Here is a 20,049-nt window from a genome sequence, read left to right on the forward strand (position 1 = left end):
AACTCTTAACAATTCCATCACTGAAAGTAAAATAGGTAGGTAAATTCATTCTGAATTAGTTCTCCCACTGAATTAGCTCTTGGCACCTGGCACTTTGGTCTGTAGGAAAATTTCTGTTTAGTTTCTGGACTTCCCTTCTATCTCAGGGGTGAGTGTGCCACTTTTCTCACCAAGATATAAACTTGTAGGATTAGAAACAATTATAAAGAATTATTGAAGAAGAAATTGACCTAAACCATTTTAAAAGCAATCTGAAGAGCTTCCTTTTTAAAGACGCCTTTAATTTATTTATTCCCTATTCCTATTGCCCTCACCATTCACGTCTTCCCTTGTGTTCTATTAATACAATTGTAGTTCTGCCCTTTCTTCCTTATGCATCTGTTAGTTTGTATGTCAATATGTCAGGCTCATGTAATTTACTATAAATAAGCATATGTGTACACCTTTTGTTTTTTATGATCATATTAGCACTATAATTAAATCTACATTTTACAGATTACGTAGGATACGATCTATTGCAAAATTCCTATGTCAGAACATATCCATTAAACTCATCACTAAGTCTAGAAAATATGACCACGTTACACCCCTTTTGATAGATGCACATTGGCTTCCAGTTAATTTCGGATAACGTACAAACTCTGTCTGCTTGTTTTTTAAATCTCTTCTTCATAAGACCCCAGCATTCATATTTAAACATTTAATTCCTTATCATTCAAACAGAACCCTGAGGTCTAATGAGCAAAACTTATTAACCATTCTATCACTTAAAATTATTAACACTAGACGTCAATTTATTTTTTTTTTTTTTGTAACTGCTCCTCAAACTTGGAACGATCTTCCCATTTATCTGCGGAATGAGCAGGATTTAGGAAAATTTATTTTACCCAATGTTATTATTTAAAGTTTGTTTTTGTATTGTATTGTCCTTATTTGACTATATTTTAATATGTTCATCGCTTAGAATTTGATTAAGCGATTAATCAAGAAAAATAATAAACCTGAAACTTGAAACTTGATTTGTAAATCGCTTAGCAAATTAAATTAAGCTATTCAATAAGTTAAAAATAAACTTGAAACTTGAATCTCACAAATTTCCATATCTTTCTTGCTCTATCTGTAAAACTAATTCTGGCACCTGTATTAATTAAAGTTAATTTATCCTGACCGTCTTTAAGACAATTGCCTCCAAATTATTCAAAATACTGCCATTAAAATCATTACACCTTAAAGGCTCAAAAATTTGATCATGTCACACTACTTTTGATTAACTCCCATTGGCTTCCCATAGATCATTGATTTACTAATACATAAAACCATAGCTTCCGGTCTACCTGATTTCATCAACAGGTTATTAATCTCCCACAACCTGCATCGCACATTACATTCTTCTTATCAAAACCTGTTATCCATTCCCTCTTTAAAACACCTTGGCACCGTGCATACTAATAAAGTTCATCACTTGATAAATTTAAAACTAGCTTGAAGGCCTTTCTTTTTAAAGACGCACTTGGAGTACAATAGTCCTTTCAAGGACTGCAATGGGACTTCGCTCCCTGCCCTTCTCATTCACTTTAATCTTTTCCACAAAGTGCTAGACCATCTATTTCCTTGTTTCCTCCCCTTTGTTTCCATCCTTGCTTTTCTTTTTCATTATAATTTGCTCTGCTTTGCTTTTAAATATATGCCTTTCTGACTGTCCGTTTTAACAATTACACAAATGTATTTTCTACCCTTTTTCATTTTGTTTCGGTAAGTTCCCCAAACAAACCTGAAACCTAAAACGGAATTTATTTTTTTTATTTTTTTCTTTTCTTTCCGGCGACACAGCACAAGAAAAGGCAGAAATTTAAACCTATAGGCAGTGCAAAACATACGGGAAAGACAAGTGCTGAAAAGTTCTCAGCCGGCCTTTGTGCTGAAAAGTTCTCAGCCGGCCTTGGTTCACTCACATTCAATTCATATTAAGTCCTACAGGGTTCACCACTTTCACCTACCCTATTCAACATTTACATATCCTCTCTAGGACACCCACTGCAAAAACCAAACCTGATCCAATACATATTGTGACAGGGAAGTGCCTGTCAGCAGTTTAAACCCGGTTTTAAACCCTGCCTTGCAAAGGGCTGTCCCTATTCCTAAGCCCAGGAAACTGCCTAGTAACCCTGTGCCCATCACCAAGAGCCAACAGGTAGGGCAAGGCAGAGAGGCAAGGACAGAAACCATAGCCTCCCTTAGTCTAACTGTGAACTAGTATGAATAAATTACTTAGAGCCTAAGAGGAAAGCCGGAGGTGAGAACCTGTAATTAACCTCTCCCGAAAGCTTGCACGGAACTTAGAGTCCCGAGAATTCTTAACCCTTAAGAGCAGTCTGAAATGGTTGGGTAATAAAGTTCCCCAACCCTACCCTGGGAGTCCAGGGCAGTGGGGGCACTGGGCCTCAGGTGGGACAGTGCTAAAGCCTCCTAAAGATTTCTCAAACAGAAAAAGCAAAATCAGGAGAAAACGTTTTTGGTTTTATTTTTTGGCTTTTCTGCCTGGATAGCAGGCTGGACTGTATGAAAGTATGCTTTTGTCCAAGTCTCCTCAACACAGAGGGACTGCTGGAACCCCAGTGCTGCAAACTGAGGGAAATAAAGAAAAGCTGAACTTTACCACTAACGCAGCCTCCACTAATTATTTCACTGTTTCCCAGTGGGAATCCTCCTGGGAGCGCCTGGTCCCCACGCCTGGGGCGGGAGCTGGGTTGCCAGCGCTAGGCTTAACCCCGGCCCCGCCACAATATATGCAGACGACATCTCCATCCTAACAGCATAACAAATGAAATCTCAAAATACATTACTCATATAATGACTGAAATAGAACATTGGACAAGCAACTTCAAACTGAAACTTAACACAGAAAAAACAAAAATCTTCCTTGCAAGCCCAACGGATAAAATTACCAATTCAACGCTACATATAAAAGACCTTCGTTTAGATTACTAGTGCAATCACTAGTGCTTTCTACCCTGGACTATTGTAATATCGTTTATTTGGGTATCATTCAGAACTCAGCTGTCCGCTTGATATATGGATTAAAAAAAGAATGACCATGTCATCTCCCATCACAAACCACTGCACTGGCTGTCAGTCGAGGCAAGAATATTATTCAAGTTCTCCTGCATATGTTTCAAGCTAGTTTGGGGACTAGCACCTACGTACCTGCAAACACACTGGTATTCTACAACCCAATAAGACAAACCAGAAACAGCTATCTTTTTGCATATCCAATTGTAAATACAAAACCTTTCATGCACCAAGCAAACAAACAACAACATTGGCTATTTTGTAATTTCGATTCCCAATAGTCTCCGTACTCTGTACTCCCTCCACACATTGCAAATCGCTGAATGTTCAGCTCTCCTAAATGCAAACCGCCCAGAGTCGCAAGATTGTGGCGGTATAGAAGAACAAAGCCATTACCATTATTATTATTATTACTGAAGCGAACAAAGTCTCATCTGTCTAGGAGGTGGAAAATCCTAAGTGTCTTTATGACCCATTAGAAAAACAATATCACAATGCAGGAATTTTTTCAATAAAAAAAAAACAATGTAACAATGCAGAAATTTTCGCTTACCTTACCTTATAAGCGAGGTACATTAATAATATACAATATAATCTTATACTCTATAAAATCTTATCTAAGCAATAGACGAGAAAGCGCATGCAAAGAATAGCACAGATGACAGAATGCGCAGACGTTTCTATAAATCCACAATAGAGACTTACCAAAAGTCTTCACTTAATTTCATTCTTCCCGAAAGAATGGCAGCTGCTTATTTTCGAGGCAGGAATTTACCGAAAACTCCACATTAATATTTGTCCTTACCAAAAAGACAATATCTGCGGGCTCGCACTGAAGGGAAGGAGGGAAGAGGCTGCCGCCGCAGGAGAGTCGGGCTCCGAAGTTTAAAGTAAAAAAAAAAAAAAAAAAGTCGCGGCTAGGACAGGTCTGTGCATGCGCGATCCGTGCAAGTAAATGGGGGCGTTCCTCCAATCGCTCCTATCTGCATATTTTAGGTTAGTGAATTTGTTGTACCTGCCTGAATCGGAAACAGATTGTTCTGATTCGGGCAGGTTAGTGAATCTAGCCCCTTGTCTCCTGCAACAAGTGTGGGAGTAGCCCCTCAGGTAAAGTTAGCACCTTCTATGCCATTCCTTTCTCTAGAATTTCCTTATCAGGGAAATATTCAAGCACACACAACATCTTTCTTACTTTTACTCCAGCACTTTGTGCAGGATCCTTGTTACAACAGATGCAAAACACCTACTACAGCTTCTGCACAAAATATATTGCCACCTACTCTAGGTCCTCTATATGCTCAGCAAGGCCACATTCAGTGCTAACAAATAGTGCCTCAAATATCAATAGAGCAGACATGTTTATCTACTAGCCCTCTTCATATTTCATGCAGCAGTATCTTGGGTACTGCCACACTCAAACAGATCTTCATTTCAGATTTTCATCTCCTTCATGGAATTCTTGCTCTTCAGTTTATTCTTCTCCTGAACAGCAACAGCATTTGGTGTATTCTGACCAAGCTGAAGAAGACTGGCAGACACGTTATTTGATTCATCCAACTTGAAAGCATATAGAGTTAAAATATAAAGTGCAAAAGGCTCTAGGCCATCAATACTCAACTTCCACATCACTCTATGTTCTCAGAATACACAATTAAAAATTAAAATTCAAAAAGGACACAATTCCATATTCCTCCAGGGAATGAGCCAAAGCTGTTGGACTCCATTGGCAGGAAAATTTACCAAGGAACAATGTAAGCTCTTAAGATACAGGCGCTAGAGAATGACACGGTGAAAAAATTGGTCCCCGTCACCGCCCCGTCCCCGTCTCACCATCCCCGTCACCGCCCCGTCCCCGTCTCACCAACCCCGTCACCGCCCCGTCCCCGTCTCACCATCCTCTTCACCGCCCCGTCACCGCCACTGCCACCCCATTCACCGCCCCGTCACCGCCACTGCAATCCCATTCACTTTTCTTTATTTACGTATAAAGGAAACATTCTTTAAAACTTTAAAACTTTAAAACTTAGTTAAATATTAGTTAATAACTATACAAAAACAAAACACGCAGAGAAAAAATTAATTAATAAAAATTCTCAAAACTGACACATTTTGATCACTAAATTTAAAATAGTTATTTTTCATACAGTTTTTCAATCACTAATCTTCCACCACCCCTGGGGCTAGCAATGCAAAAACAAACACGACATGTACTTTAAATGGCTGCAAGTCTCCCCTCCCCCCAGCGATCACGGCAGGAGGGCACCCAACCCCTCCTGTAGACCCCCCCAACGGCCCTCCCGACAATCGCAGCAGAAGGGTACCCAACCCCTCCTGCCGGTCCTCCCAATGGCCTCCCCTAAGATCGCCGGCAGGAGGGTACCCAACCCCTCCTGCTGGACCCCCCCCCCAACGAACCCTCCCACCCCGGAACCCCCTTAGTCTTACTTTCCAAGTTGGACCGGACAGCTCCTCGCTCGTCTGACCAGCAGGCCTGCCTCCGTCCAAATGAGGCGGGCCCGCCCCTACCCTGCCCAACCCACAGGATCCTAGGGCCTGATTGGTCTAGGCACCTAAAGCCACTCCCGCTATAGGAGGGGCCTTAGGTGCTTGGGCCAATCAGGCCCTAGGATCCTGTGGGTTAGGCAGGGGAGGGGAGGGGCGGGCCCGCCTCATTTGGACGGAGGCAGGCCTGCTGGCCAGACGAGCGAGGAGCTGTCCGGTCCAACTTGAAAAGTAAGACTAAGGGGGTTCCGGGGTGGGAGGGTTCGTTGGGGGGGGGTCCAGCAGGAGGGGTTGGGTACCCTCCTGCCGGCGATCTTAGGGGAGGCCATTGGGAGGCAGGGGAGGGGAGGGGAGGGGCTGGCCCGCCTCATTTGGACGGAGGCAGGCCTGCTGGCCAGACGAGCGAGGAGCTGTCCGGTCCAACTTGAAAAGTAAGACTAAGGGGGTTCCGGGGTGGGAGGGTTCGTTGGGGAGGGGTCCAGCAGGAGGGGTTGGGTACCCTCCTGCTGGCGATCTTAGGGGAGGCCATTGGGAGGACCGGCAGGAGGGGTTGGGTACCCTTCTGCTGCGATTGGCAGGAAGGGTTGAAATGACAAATGAGGAGCACGGTGAAATAGCGGTTTCTAGAAGGGGGTACATTGGCCCGCGGGGACAAACCTGTTCACCGTTTCCGCGGTCGGTGAATGGCCTTGTCCCCGTCACCGCAGCGACTGCTAGTTTTCTTCCCCGTTTTCGGCGGTGACCCGCGGCTTAAATGCGGTGGCCGCGGGTAAACCGTCACCGTGTCATTCTCTAACAGGCGCATCAACTCCAAATGCTTCACCAACAACATTCCATTCTCCTCCAACTTGAAGATGTCACATTTTCTGCAGCACAAGATCGATGGACATCATTGCGCAATTACTGATTGCTTTACAAGAATCTACTTGGAATCTACTTATCACTTGATTTGCTCTACATATGATGCCTACTACTCCTCTAGAACTGGAGGATGGAGGTTGGCTTAAAGGAGAGCATCACCTTGGTGAAATAGGATGGAATCCTGTAACCAGGACCTGACCACCAGGGGATGTTTCTCCAGGGACTTCTGCCCAGGAGGGAATGTTTAGGACTGCTGTTGTAGTAGAAGATTCAATCATTAGGTATGTAGATAGTTGGGTGGCTGGTAGACTTCAGGATCACTTGGTTACTTGCCTACCTGGTGCAAAGGTGGCGAATCTCACTTGTCACCTAGATAAGATTTTAGATAGTGCTAGGGAGGAGTCTGCTGTCTTGGTACATACAGATGCCAGTGACATAGGGAGATGTGGTAGGGAGATTCTGGAAGCTAAATTTAGGCTCTTAGGTAGGAAGCTAAAATCCAGAACCTCCGGGATAGCATTTTCAGGAGTGCTTCTAGGTAGGAAGCTAAAATCCAGAACCTCCGGGATAGCATTTTCAGGAGTGCTTCTTGTTCCATATGCAGGACCTAAGAGACTGGCAGAACTTTGAGGGTTTTAGATTTGTTAGGACCAGGCTGCTGGCATCAAATTTGAAAAAGGAGATAAAGCAGCTTTTAAACTGCAATCTGGGGGAAGGCCTACAGCTAGCCAAAAGAGCATGGCTTGGAACAAGGTATCTTTAAAAGATATCACCATAATAGGGAAGGACCAGGGCATTATGATAGTGAGGCTACAATCGAGGCCAAAGTAGACCAGGTTTCCTTAAATACAGAGCAGATTGATTTTAAAGATTGCAAGTTATCCACACCAACTGCTGAGCAAATTGTAAATAAGAATGATAAACATTGTTTGAAATGTGTGTATGCAAATGCCAGAAGCATCTCTGAGACCTGGTGAAAGGAAGATAACCAATGGCACACTGTCATTCCAGGGTACAAATAATATTGCAGTAAATAGGGTGGATCAAATAGGTGGAGGTGTAGCGTTAATGTTAAGGAAGGCCTTTAATCGAATAGACTAAAAATTCTACAGGAACCGAAACGCATCTTAGAATTCCTATGTGTAGAAATTCCATATGTAAAGGGGAAAAGGATAATGATAGGTGTTTACTACTGTCTGTATCACTAGGATGAACAAAGAGATGCTGAAATGTTATCAGAAATTAGGGAGGCTAAAAAACTGGGTAACACAATATTACACCAAATTTAACATCGATGGCTGGCTTCCCTAGACCTTAAAGAAGCGGTGCTAATGGCTCACCGAGAGCAGCAGCAGTATCGGGAGCTCCTCTCCAGCAGGGCACCTGATCACAGTTACACCCCTCCCCCGATCCAACAGGGGAGAACACTTTGAAAGAAGCGGTGCTAATGGCTCACCGAGACCAGCAGCAGTATTGGGAGCCCCTCTCCAGCAGGGCACCTGATCACAGTTCCACCACATGTAGATCTTCATATTAATATTGAAGAGTGTAAGCTCAGCTCCGCCTCTCCCACGACCCAGTAGGAAAAAAAAAGAAAAGATTGCTTTCAAGCAGCGGGCTGACATCTTTTCGCCAGCCCGCTCAGGAGAAGAGTGCGATCACTGCTCCGCCTCTCCCACAACCTAACAGGGAGAAAAAGATTTAATCTCCTCTCCCTGCTGGTAAAGGGGAGGAGGTCGAGCTGGCTCGACCGACCTGCATGCCGGTCCGATGTAGTCCCTCCTTGGCGGCGTGGGCTGGCTCCCGCCTTCATCTGCCCTCAGCACGCCGTTGTTGCAGTTTGAATTCAACGGAGCTGGTCCTATGCTGGTTCGGGAGGGGGCGAAGCAGTGCTCCCACACTCCTCTCCGCTAGTGGCTGGACATGAACACAAGGAGCCGAAAGCCATAACTCTCCCATCCACCACGAAAAGAAACAGGACCCAATTCTTCAACTCTTAACCGCCACCATAGAACCATTCAGGCATCAGGCAACGGCTCCGTCAGCTGCCAGATCGGAGCAACTGTCAATCTGGAAATCGGTAGGTGAACTCAAAAGAAGCAAACACCAACGAGACTGGAAGTCCCAAATGAAAACAGCAGAGACAGAACAAAAAACCAACAAAAAAGAAATTTAAAAGAAAAATCAACAAAGGCAAAATAAAACAAAAACAAAAGCAGGACAAGGGAGTCAGCACAGAAGATGACCTAACTGGCCGTCATCTTGTTGGAATATTCATTTCTATCTCTATCTCTACCTCTGTCTTTATATTTTTTATCTTTACTTTTCATAAATTGTTTATTCAGGTACTTTAGTTCGATTGTGAGCCTTTGGGACAGTTAGGGAATTTCCAAGTACCTATCTTATTTATTTTAATTTATTGTATCTTTTAATGCATCATTTTTGTAAACCGCTTAGAAACCTCATGGTTATTAGCGGTATATAAGAATTAAATTAAAATTAAAGATGCCTACATCCATATCCCCTTTCTTTCTCACCATAGAAAATTCCTCAGATTCAAATTCAATCAGCAACATTTCCAGTACAAGGTCCTACCGTTCAGGCTGTCTGCTGCTCCCAGAGTATTTGTAAAATGTCTGACAGTAGCAGCAGCTCGTCTCAGGAAGCAAGGCTTATTTGTATACTCTTTATCTGGACAATCGACTTCTTTCCGCACACTTCAGAGATCATCTTCAACTTGCAATACCATTAACGCTTTGCATTCTTCAAAGCCTTGATTTTGTGATCAGCTACGAAAAGTCGCACCTTATCCCAACTCAGAACTTAACATTCAGAGGAGCCTATGTAGAGACATTCAATCTCAAAAATCAGGGAGGAATGGAGGGAAGTGTAACATAATATCACTCCAAGACAAAAGCACCACTCAAGCCAAGAAAGCTAGCTTATTACCTAAGCGAAAGAAAAGCCTCAGACAAACGGAGTGGTGTACCCACATTCTTCCACCCAAACATCATAGACAAAAAACTTTTGCATAAGTTTAAAGTTAGCAGATGGGAGCAAAAAAATAGCCGAGAATGATTGATAGTAAAAACCACTGAATACAAACAGGCCAGGCCGACGATCGTTTCGTGGCCAGTAACCACTGCTTCAGGGCCTTAGCGCCAATCCAGACTATCAGGATTCAGATCCTAACTGCTGCTTTCAACAACATTCAGTCTGCCAGAACCTTTCTACTACTCAAAGACTTGCCATTCCTCAATGGTGCAATTATGTCATGTCAATACAGCCACTGCATACTTTCCTCAAACTGCTTGGACATATGGTTGCTACAGTCTCTCTTTTACCTCATGCTAGACTTCACATGAGGCTGATACAGTTACATCTCAAGTCACATTGGAAGCAAAAGACACAACCTGTCAGCCATTGCATTTCAGTCCCTCAAGCCATAAAAAATGTTCTTTGTTGGTAGCAACAATCCCTATCTCTGACAACAGGATGTCCTTTCCAATTCTGCCTCCTCAGATCACAATCACAATGGATGCGTCATTTGCAGGATGGTGTGCTTACCTCACTGATCAGAAGACTCAGGGCAGCTAGTCTGTCATAGAGCAGGCACTTCACATAAACCACCTAATACATTGAGCAGTGTAGTATAATTCCCAAACATTCAAGCCATGTATCACCAACAAGAATATTATCATCAGAACAGGTAGCCATGTTATAGCTTAACAAACAGGGAGGTTCTAGATAACTCCAACTTTGCCAAGAGGCAACACACATCTGGCATCTCTCTTCAGTCCAATATCGGAGCAATGTACATAGCTGGTCACTAAATCAGATTGCCGAATCTCTGTGACACTAGATCAGTACAAGTGGTCCCTCAATACCAGGGTTGTAAAACATCTCTTCTAAAAATGGGAGTTCCTCAAGTGGACCTGTTTGCATCCCTAGGCAATGCAAAATAACCAATTTTTTTTTTTTTTGCTCTCTTTGACAAGGAGCTTCTTGTTTTACAAGGAATGCATTCAACATACCATGGATCCAGCATCTTTTCTATGCCTTTTCTCAATTCCCTCTCATATATCCAGAGGTCTTCAGAAGGTAACAGGAGATTCAGCAGAAATCATCTTGATAGCTCCACGCTGGCCAAGACAACTGTGGTACTCTCGCCTCCTATCATTGCGGACCGATACTCCAATCCCACTAGGGACTCATCCCAAGCTATTGACACAGCAGAGGAGTCAGTTATTGCACCCTGATCTTCTCAGCCTATCTCTCACAGCATGGAGATTGAGTTGCATCTTGTAGATGCTCTTTCCCATTCTCAAGAAGTTGTCTGCTTTATTAGCAGCAAGATGCCCGAATACCATCAAGTCTTAAAAATCAAAATGGATTTGCTTTACTACTTCTATACAGTGGAATGAACATCCCTTCTCTTGCCCACTTCAGCATGTCCTTGAACATCTGCTCCACCTTATAGAGTCTGACCTCAAGATTACATCATTACGAATATACCTTGGCGTTTTTGCTTATCATGATAAGAGTTAATATTCACACTGTTTCTACTCATCCTAAAGTCTCTTGGTTCATGAGAAACCTAGTGAATTTACATCTGCCTCTTTGCAGCCGTCTCCCACCATGGGATCTCAGTGTTGTTCTGGATCATTTAATGAATGCACCTTTTGAACCCATGGGTCTTTCCGCCCTAAAATACATCTCATGGAAAACCATATTTCTCACATCCATTGTGTCAACACTTTGAGTGAGATGCAAAATAGTCAGTCACAAATCCTTCTTTCATACAATTCCCAATAGGGTAGTACTCCAGACCCATCTAAGATTTCTACCCAATTAATTATTTTACCAACCTTTTTTCTAGCTCCATACTCTTCATCAGCAGAAATCTCTTTTCACACTCTGGACTATCACTGTGCAATGCTCTGTTATCTATTCTAAAGCACATTGAAGGCAGTCATAAAACTAAACCGTTATTGTCACTTTTAATCCCAATAACACTGGCCTTCACAATATTGGACTATATCTGTGTGGGTAGCAGACAGTATTGAATTTTGCTGTAAATCAGCGGGCTACAGACTCAGAGCCAGTGCTTCTCCAATTGCACACTTTAGAAACACACCTCTCTTGGACATTTGTAAAGTGGCAGCATGTCACTCCTGTTACATTTGCCAAGCACTACTGTATGGACTCCTCCAATGCTTAAGACAGGATTTGGACAATCTGTACTAAAGAAACTTTTTGTATGTTGAGTTTATCACCAACCACCCAATTACATCTAAGCTGGGGAATCACCTACAAGTATGCCTGCATTTCCTCGCTTGTCTACAGAGAATGCAAAATTGCTAACCTGTAATGGGGTTCCCAATAGACAGCAGGGGAATGCAACCATTCTCCTTTCCCCCGTCCTATATATAGCTATTGGACAAAAACTGAACATTCGGAGGGAGTTGCTTTATGCGTGGTAATACTTGTGCATGCTCAGTCAAGCCTGAAAGGTTAATTTGCTAGGGGAGAAAACCAGAAAAATGCTTGAGTACCTGAATGTAAAAACCGCTTCAGCAACCTCCATTGATAGGCGGTATATAAATAACTAATAAACTTGGAAACTTGGCATGCAGGCTCAATAGGGAGACTTCACCTACAAGAGTGGCTGCATTCCCCTACTGTCTGTAGAATACAGATAAGCAATTTTGTTTTATTTTAAATTATTGGCTTTCATCTAGATCTGTTGTATTTAGTTGTCCTCTGGCAGCTGACTAGAATTAATATGAAAATACTGTGAGAGTGTGTGGTCCTGCAGGGCTTTCAGTATGTCAAATGAAATGCATTTTTTTAAATCTAAAAAGCTTTTCTTCTGGATGATTTTCTCATATTACAAATTTTCAAATTAGCCATGTTCCAAGATCATTATAGTGCTTGATTGTGGCTTTTGTGCTCATATGTTCCAAATATTGGAAAATTTTTCAAAAACTGGCATATATAAACACATTGAATATGCCTTCTTGTCGTTTTGTGGCATCACATTCTTTGTTTCATAAAAATTTAAATGTTTTTAAAAAAATTATTCTCTGCTCTGATTAATATTGGTGGCAGAATTTTGACATTAACTAGGAATCAAAATTGTCTAATTGGAAGTTAAATACTAATCTATTTGTGCAAGTATAGCCATAGATCTGCCAGTGGACAATAAAAACTTAAGTATTTAAAATTAGATTTCAGTTACCCATGGCCTATTTAATGGAGGAAATTGTCCTTTGATTCTGTATATTTCTTTCAACAAGTCTTATTGCCTTGCATAATTATTTCAGGAGTCACTTTTTAATTCATTTGGCCACTTTCTTGGGGCTTTCTTGCACATTTATAGTTTTAAGTCATCAAAGTCAAACAAGCAAAATGAGAACAAACAGGGCCAGTGGTGTACCCGGGGCGGGGGGTGCGGACCGCCACAGGTGCAAGCCCTAGTGGGGTGCACAGCCAGTTGGCTGGGACCGGAACCTCCCGTGCTGCTCGAAATGGCACCTGCACCTCAGTGTGGCTGCCGTACTTATTCTGAAGCAGAGTCGGCAGCTGCGCTGAAGTGCAGGAAAGACCTGTGATGACTGCCATCTGCCACCTCTACTCCGGAAGACGTAAGTGATATTGGAGGGGGTGGGCCGGCAGCTACAGTCATCACGAGACCTTGCCACAACTCCCTGCTTCTGCCAGTCCACCCCCTCCGACGGCACTTATCTCTTCTGGAGCAGAGGCAGCAGAAGCAGTCATCGCGGGACCTTGCTGATTTGGAAGGAGTGAGGAACATAGAAGGGTGGGGGAGGGAGAGAAAGGGGGTCAGGGTGGTATGGAAGGGTGGTGGAAGGAGATAAAGGGGGCAGATGCTGATGAAATTGGTGTGCAGGGAAAGGAGAGGGAGACATAAGGGGGAAGGATAATGGATGGAATTGGGTTGGAGGGAAAGAAAGGGGGCAGATGCACAGGGAAAGGGGAGAGAGACATAAGGGGGAAGGATACTGGATGGAATTGGGTTGGAGGGAAAGAAAGGGGGCAAATGCTAATGGAAGTGGGGGGAATGGGGAGGAGAAAGTGAAATGCCAGACCATGGGGGTGTGGGAGAGGGAAGGAGAGGAGAGATGCCAGACCATTGGAGGAGGGAAAGGAAGAAGATGGATCAATGGGGGTGAAGAGAGAAATGGAAGGGGGATGCATAAAATTTCTGGAAGGGGAATAGAAGGGGGAGAAGATGCCATATAGAAGGGGCAGAGAGAGCAGTGGATGAAAGGGGCAGTGGATGAAAGGAAGAGAATGACAAGAAGATGAGGAAAGCAGAAACCAGAGAAGACAAGGTAGGAAAAAAATTCTATTTATTTGCTATAGGGGAGATGCATTGCTGTTTCTGTGGTGTTGCATTGTATGCAGAGTTTAGATTCTTGGTGGTTCAATTTAACCTTTGTCTATGTATTTCTATTTTATCCCCCCTTTTACAAAACTGTAGAGCATTTTTTAGTGCCGGCCTTGGTGGTAACAACTCTGAGGCTCAGAATTCTATAAGAGTCTGAGCTGTTACCACCATGACTAAAAACCACACTACAGTTTTGTAAAAGGGGGAGGGGTTAGTTTGTGATTACATATTCCATACCAGGCGAAGGTGTTTTCTGTGTGTTCGAAAGACTTGGTTTCCAGTTAGGATTGACTTTGCAGGATTGATCTGTACTAGTCTGGCTTGTTTAGTTTTACAATGGGTGTATTGATGTTGTACTGCTCACTACAGTATGTAAGATGCTGCCTTTTCCTATGTACACTCTTGTGTGACGTGTAGATTGTTACTAAAAATCATGTTTTTCATACAAATGGGGGGAGGGGGGAAGGGTGTCAAAAAATGATGGGCCCTGGGTGTCACATTGGCTAGGTACGCCACTGAACAGGGCATATGAATGGGATGCAGAGGAACAAGCTCTGTATTAGATGGAACGCAACACAGGCAGTGTTTCAGCAAAAGCCGTCATCAGGAGTCCAATCAATAAATCCCCTTACATGGTTCAAGGCTGGAAATAAAAGTTTTGGGTAAAAACTAAGCTTCCTCAGAGCAGCAAACTAGTATGTGGTAAAAGCTTGTTTGATGATCTTCATGGGACTTTTTTGTTCTTTTAAGTCATCAAAGACAGACAAATTGAGGATTTTTTTTGTCTCTGCTCTTATTTAAAAAAAATGACTTAAAAAAATAATGTATTTATTTAAAACATCCAGTACTATACTATTGTGTTGAAATTAAGATACAATACCAGTGAGATAAACAGTAACATAAATAAAATGCACAAAATTAACTATATAAAGAAAAATACAATTAGCTCCTGCTCTACTCCTTCCTCTGTTGGCAAACCCAAAAATCAAGGCAAATGTGATTTAATTTTTACTCTTTTTGAAGAGTCAATTCATATTAATATTTTTAAGGTTCATGACTGGGTGTAGGGTGTCACATTATATGGAAGATAGGCTGACCTCATCTTAAACCTTTAAGTACTAGAGAAGTAGCTTAAATTTAGCATGAAAGCTTCAATTGAAAATCAATCATATATTAAATAATTGTTAAACTTATATGTATGGTTTTTATAGCTCAGCTGAAGTAATCTTTAGTCTAACTGTGGCTATGACAGCTGCTTTCTAGTTAGTCATGGTCTGCTATGAAGGCAATGCCACAATAACTTGGCTAAGTAATGCGGTACTTTGATTAGAACTTGCTTGATAGGGGAGAGCCTTGACCCAATTGGCAATCTTAAATATCGCTCTGCTAGCAGACTAGAATAATTGGAGAAACTTAAATTATTTATTTTAACCCAGGGTGCTCAATACGTCGATTGCAATCAACCAGTAGATCAGGAAGGCAATGCGAGTCGATCGCTGCCTGGTTGGCCCGGAACTTTCTCTCCGATGTCAGAATTGACGTCGGGGAGCGGAATGCTGGTCAGCACGACGCTTCTGCAAAGAAAGCTTGGGGCGGCGGTGGCTTTGGGGCCTGTTCCCCGATGGTGGCAGCAAACCTAGTTGCTTGGGGGCCTGTTCCCCGATGGCGGTAGCGGCAAACCTAGTGTCTTGGAGGAGGGCAGGGAGAAATAAAGAAAGGGGGCAGGCAGGGAGACAGAAATAAGGGGGGGGGGCAGGGAGACAAAAAAGAAGGGAAACAGAAATAAAGGGGGAACAGGGAGACAGAAAGAAAGAGGGCATGGAGAGAGAGAGAAAGAAAGTAAGGGAGGCAGGGAGAAAGAAAGAAAAAGTTGGGGGAGAGAATGAGGCCTGGAGGAGAGGAAGCAGACAGGAGGCTGAAAGAAGGGAAGAAATATTGGATGCACAGTCAGAAGAAGAAAGTGCAACCAGAGACTCATGAAATCACCAGACAACAAAGGTAGGAAAAATGATTTTATTTTCAGTTTAGTGATCAAAATGTGTCTGTTTTGAGAATTTATATCTGCTGTCTATATTTTGCACTATGGCTTCCTTTTACTAAACCGCAATATCGTTTTTTAGCGCAGGGAGCCTATGAGCGTTGAGAGCAGCATGGGGCATTCAGCGCAGCTCCCTGCGCTAAAAACTGCTATTGTGGTTTAGTAAAAAGGGAGGGGGTATGCTTGTCTATATTTGTATGGTTGTTAGTGAGGTGACATTCCATAGAGTCATTTTCCTTGACCTCTTTGAAAAAACCCCAAAATATGAATGATAATTAACATTTTCTCTGCCTTTCAGTGAGCTTTGTGGTTTTTTTTGTGGTTTTTTTTTTTTATTGTTGGTAGATCATCTTGACGTGGTCATTTTAAAAGTAGCTCGCAAGCTCAAAAAGTGTGGGCACCCCTGTTTTAACCCTTTAATTGGCAGATGGTGAAATGTCTGCTTTATGTATCTTGATGTTGAATGAGAGCAACAGTGCCAAGTAACCAGCATTTGGCAATGCAGATCTCCCATAAGAGCCATAGAAGACACATGTTGCTTCTGAGCAACAATGCCAAATAAAGGGTTAAAAATTAATAGTGCACATATACCTATGCGAATTTCATCAGTACACACATACAATTACAATACATAAAACTCCAACAGTACAAACACCCACAGTATTAAATCACTGTAGTAAACCATGCCGAGTTCTATCTTTATGGAGAGGATGCGGTATATAAACTTAAGGTTTAGTTTAGTTTAGTTTAAACATGAATTGTTCCTTGAGAATAAAATTTGGTTCCTCATAAAAGGGATGTTTTCTGCTTTGGTTTGCTATTTTATCATATGAACATTTTTAATTATGATGTATGTATTGTATTGAGATGTAGTATATTAATGTATTGTTCAATAGTGTACCTAATGAATGGGTACTGAATCATTTGTTAAGCATATTTGTTGAAATCAAATGCCATGCTAAATGCCTAATTCAGACATTCTGATATTGCATTTTTGCTCAAATGCCCTTTTCTGCAACAAGTCATAGACATTGGCAATACTGAAAACTTCTCCGTGGCAGAGCAGTATATTTTATGTCCCTTGCTCTCTGTCATTCTGACACTTTGCTTTAGAAAGTCTGTGCAGTTGATAGTGACCTAAGTGCCCGTATATTGATGAACCATAGTATGAAAAGCATAGTTCAAATTAAAATAACATGCATGGTGAAAATCTGTTTTAAGGACATGATTTTGTTTAATTGGAATGCATGGTTGGTCATTTAAAATTTAGGACTGTAATAGTTTCATATTGTTTTTTTTTTTTTAATGAATTTATGCTTCTTTATTTTTATTTTTTAAATAGGCTCAGTTTATGAACCACTTAAGAGCATCAATCTCCCAAGGCCAGATAATGAATGCCTTTGGGACAAACTGGATCGGTACTATAAAATAGGTAAGGTAAAGTATAGTTTAAGGTATGTAAAAAAAAAAGTTTAAACCTTTCCATGGTTGTACATTATGGGGCTCATTTTCAAAGCATTTACATATTCAAAGTAACATAGAAACCTATGGTATTTTGTGTGTTTAAGCACTTTGAAAATGAGCCCCATTTATATCAAATAAGTAATATAACAAGAAAAATGTCAGATGAAATATTCATACATTTTTTGGAGGGAGGAGGGATTTGGAGAAAATTGTTTATCTTGGTTTCAAAGAGAATATCACTGTTCTAAATATTGTTATAATGGTTTATGTTGAAAAATATTTCTACTTTATTTTATCAATGCTTTTTTCTGAGTAATACAGCTTTGCTCTTTTCAAGATGTATGTTTTGTTTTCAAAGACATAAAAGTGACTTTAAGAGTGAAAACCTGCACATGCTGTTACTTTGAAAATTACCACTCTGCTGTGTTTTTACAAAAGGCGGCATATTAAGCTGAATAAACTATAACCAGGCCCACATATAGGTTGTTGTTTTTTTTTTCCAAATTCTTTATTGATTTTATTAAGCATATAAAAAGTGCAACATTTAAACATTCAAGAACTCAATGAACAACACTTACATACTTGCAAATTACTGAATCACTTTACCCAACCATCCCCCCACCTCCCTCCCGCCCTTCTTGGATGTGTGTGGAAACAAATCAAGATGAGATTAAATCTAGTAGATAAATTACAAATCTTTAAGGTATTTAACAAATGAATCAAATGGACTCCAAATTTCTTTAAAATTCTTGATTTTCCCTGACTGCTCTGCTAACATTCTTTCCTAACAGGCCCACATATGTTTAAAAATGGAGAAGTATACTACATAATTCCAGATTCTTTTCCCCAGGATCCCCCTATTCCTCTCCTGCAATGGAGGGAAGTATGTGAAATGGCACCGTGTTCTTATTTTTGTTTGCATATAGGGTGATCAGTTTTATAAAAGCATTTCTATAGGTATTATTTTATCCACAGCAATGGCTTTTCAAAATATCCTTTCTATCATAATTTCCAGCTCAGTCAACCATTCTACTCCACTTAGTATTCTATCATATCTCCCCTCAGTCATCTCTTCTCAGTGATGTCATTTAATTACATGGATGACATCATGGTATTTCTTTCAGTAAATGGTAGTTTTGATGTGATTGCACATATACGACAATACCTGCAAGTAGTAGATGGGAGGGTGAATAGTCATCAGTTATGTTTAAACAAAAGCAAGACAAAATTTCTTCATATTAGTCTTCCTCATATTCGAAGTATAGATATATGTTTGTTAGAATTTGATTCAAATTGTAACTTGGGGGGGGGTATCTTCTCGCATCTTATGAAAAGAAGTAGATTGTTATTTAAGGATGTATGTTCAAATTAATAAAGTAGTGAGGAACTTTAAAGAAACTGAGGGGTAGACTCCAACTTATACAAAATGTGATTGCTAGGTTAATCTTCTCTACCTCTAAATTTGAATCAGTTATACCTTTTTTCGTATAGTAACATTGGTTACCAGTTGAGTGCTGGATCTATTATAAACTTTGGAGGAAATTCTTTAAGAGGTGCCTAAAGTTAGGCGTATAGCTTAATTAGTAAATTGGCTTCAATTATGAGCTCTAACAAGCTCATAATTGCAAAAAATTAATTGGGTGATAAGTGTCTGTCTTAGGCATGATTCTTCAAAAGATAGGTGCCTATCGCATGTTGCCTAACGGTGCCTAACTCCAAAGTAAACATGTTTAGGGTGGAGAAGGACTTAGGTGCCACTAAGTTTGATTCTCTAAAGGACTTAGACACCTGTAATGTAGACCTTTAAAACCCTGGCCTACATTACGAGCGCCTAAGTTTTAAGTTAAGTGTGATTCTGTAATAGGTGCCTAAGTGTAATTGACAAGAGGTAGGTGCCTATCTTTTAAGACACTATTATAGGATTTCCCCCTTTGTGTCTTTGCCTTTAAGTCTTCATGCAGGGATTTAACCTCTATATGTTTACACACTTTTAATGGCTTCAGGGAATAGGAAGGCAGAAATTTCCTATTAGGCTTTCCTTCTATCAAATATGTAAGGCTGGATAAATTTCACAATAATAGTCTATCTTATCAGGCAGCGTCTATATGGAATTCTCTTCCAGTTTCCCTAAGTCAAGACTAACTTTTCTACATTTTGGAAATTGTTAAAAACTTTTTTATTTAGGAAATTTGTTTTGTGAGTTATTTAGATATAGATTTTATGGAATTCCTGAAGACTATTTAGTTATCTTTTTGTTAGCCTCTTTGAACTCAAGTTGGTAAAATGCGGTCTGTAAATTTCTTTTAGGAGGGAATTCATCAATGGGCACTACCATGTTAGTGCACTCTAAACTTTAAAGACTCCCATAGAAATATAATGGGCATCTGTAACATTTAGCATTCCCTAATCATTAGCACCCTTTGATGAATGCCCCCGTTAATGTAATGTAAAAGTATTCAAGGAGGAAAATGTAGATAAAAATATGCACTGTATTGCTCTTTTGATTGATTTGTGTTACAGATAATATAAACATGTACATAACTTTAATAAAATATCTGCTCTACAAGCTATTATTTTGTTGACAAAAGCCCTTTGTAAATCTAACAGTGAAAAAAACAGATGGGGCATCAAGTAAATAAATTAAGAATTTACAGACGATTAACAAGATCCAGTACTTAAGCTCAGGTTTATGTGATAAAAT

General features: G+C 40.9%; 1 protein-coding gene across 5 annotated transcripts in view; it reads left to right on the top strand.

Annotated features, from left to right (window-relative positions):
• The window catches only part of PHKB (phosphorylase kinase regulatory subunit beta), a 379,505-nt gene that overhangs the window by 51,348 nt on the left and 308,108 nt on the right, over positions 1-20,049 (top strand). For all 5 annotated transcript variants that reach the window (XM_033940814.1, XM_033940811.1, XM_033940816.1 and 2 more), the window contains one exon: positions 17,227-17,316. In XM_033940814.1, coding sequence (XP_033796705.1) covers positions 17,227-17,316 — 90 coding nt within the window. The remainder of the gene's footprint in view (positions 1-17,226; positions 17,317-20,049) is intronic.

Source organism: Geotrypetes seraphini, chromosome 4 (genome assembly GCF_902459505.1).
Source record: "Geotrypetes seraphini chromosome 4, aGeoSer1.1, whole genome shotgun sequence".
NCBI lineage: Eukaryota > Metazoa > Chordata > Amphibia > Gymnophiona > Dermophiidae > Geotrypetes > Geotrypetes seraphini.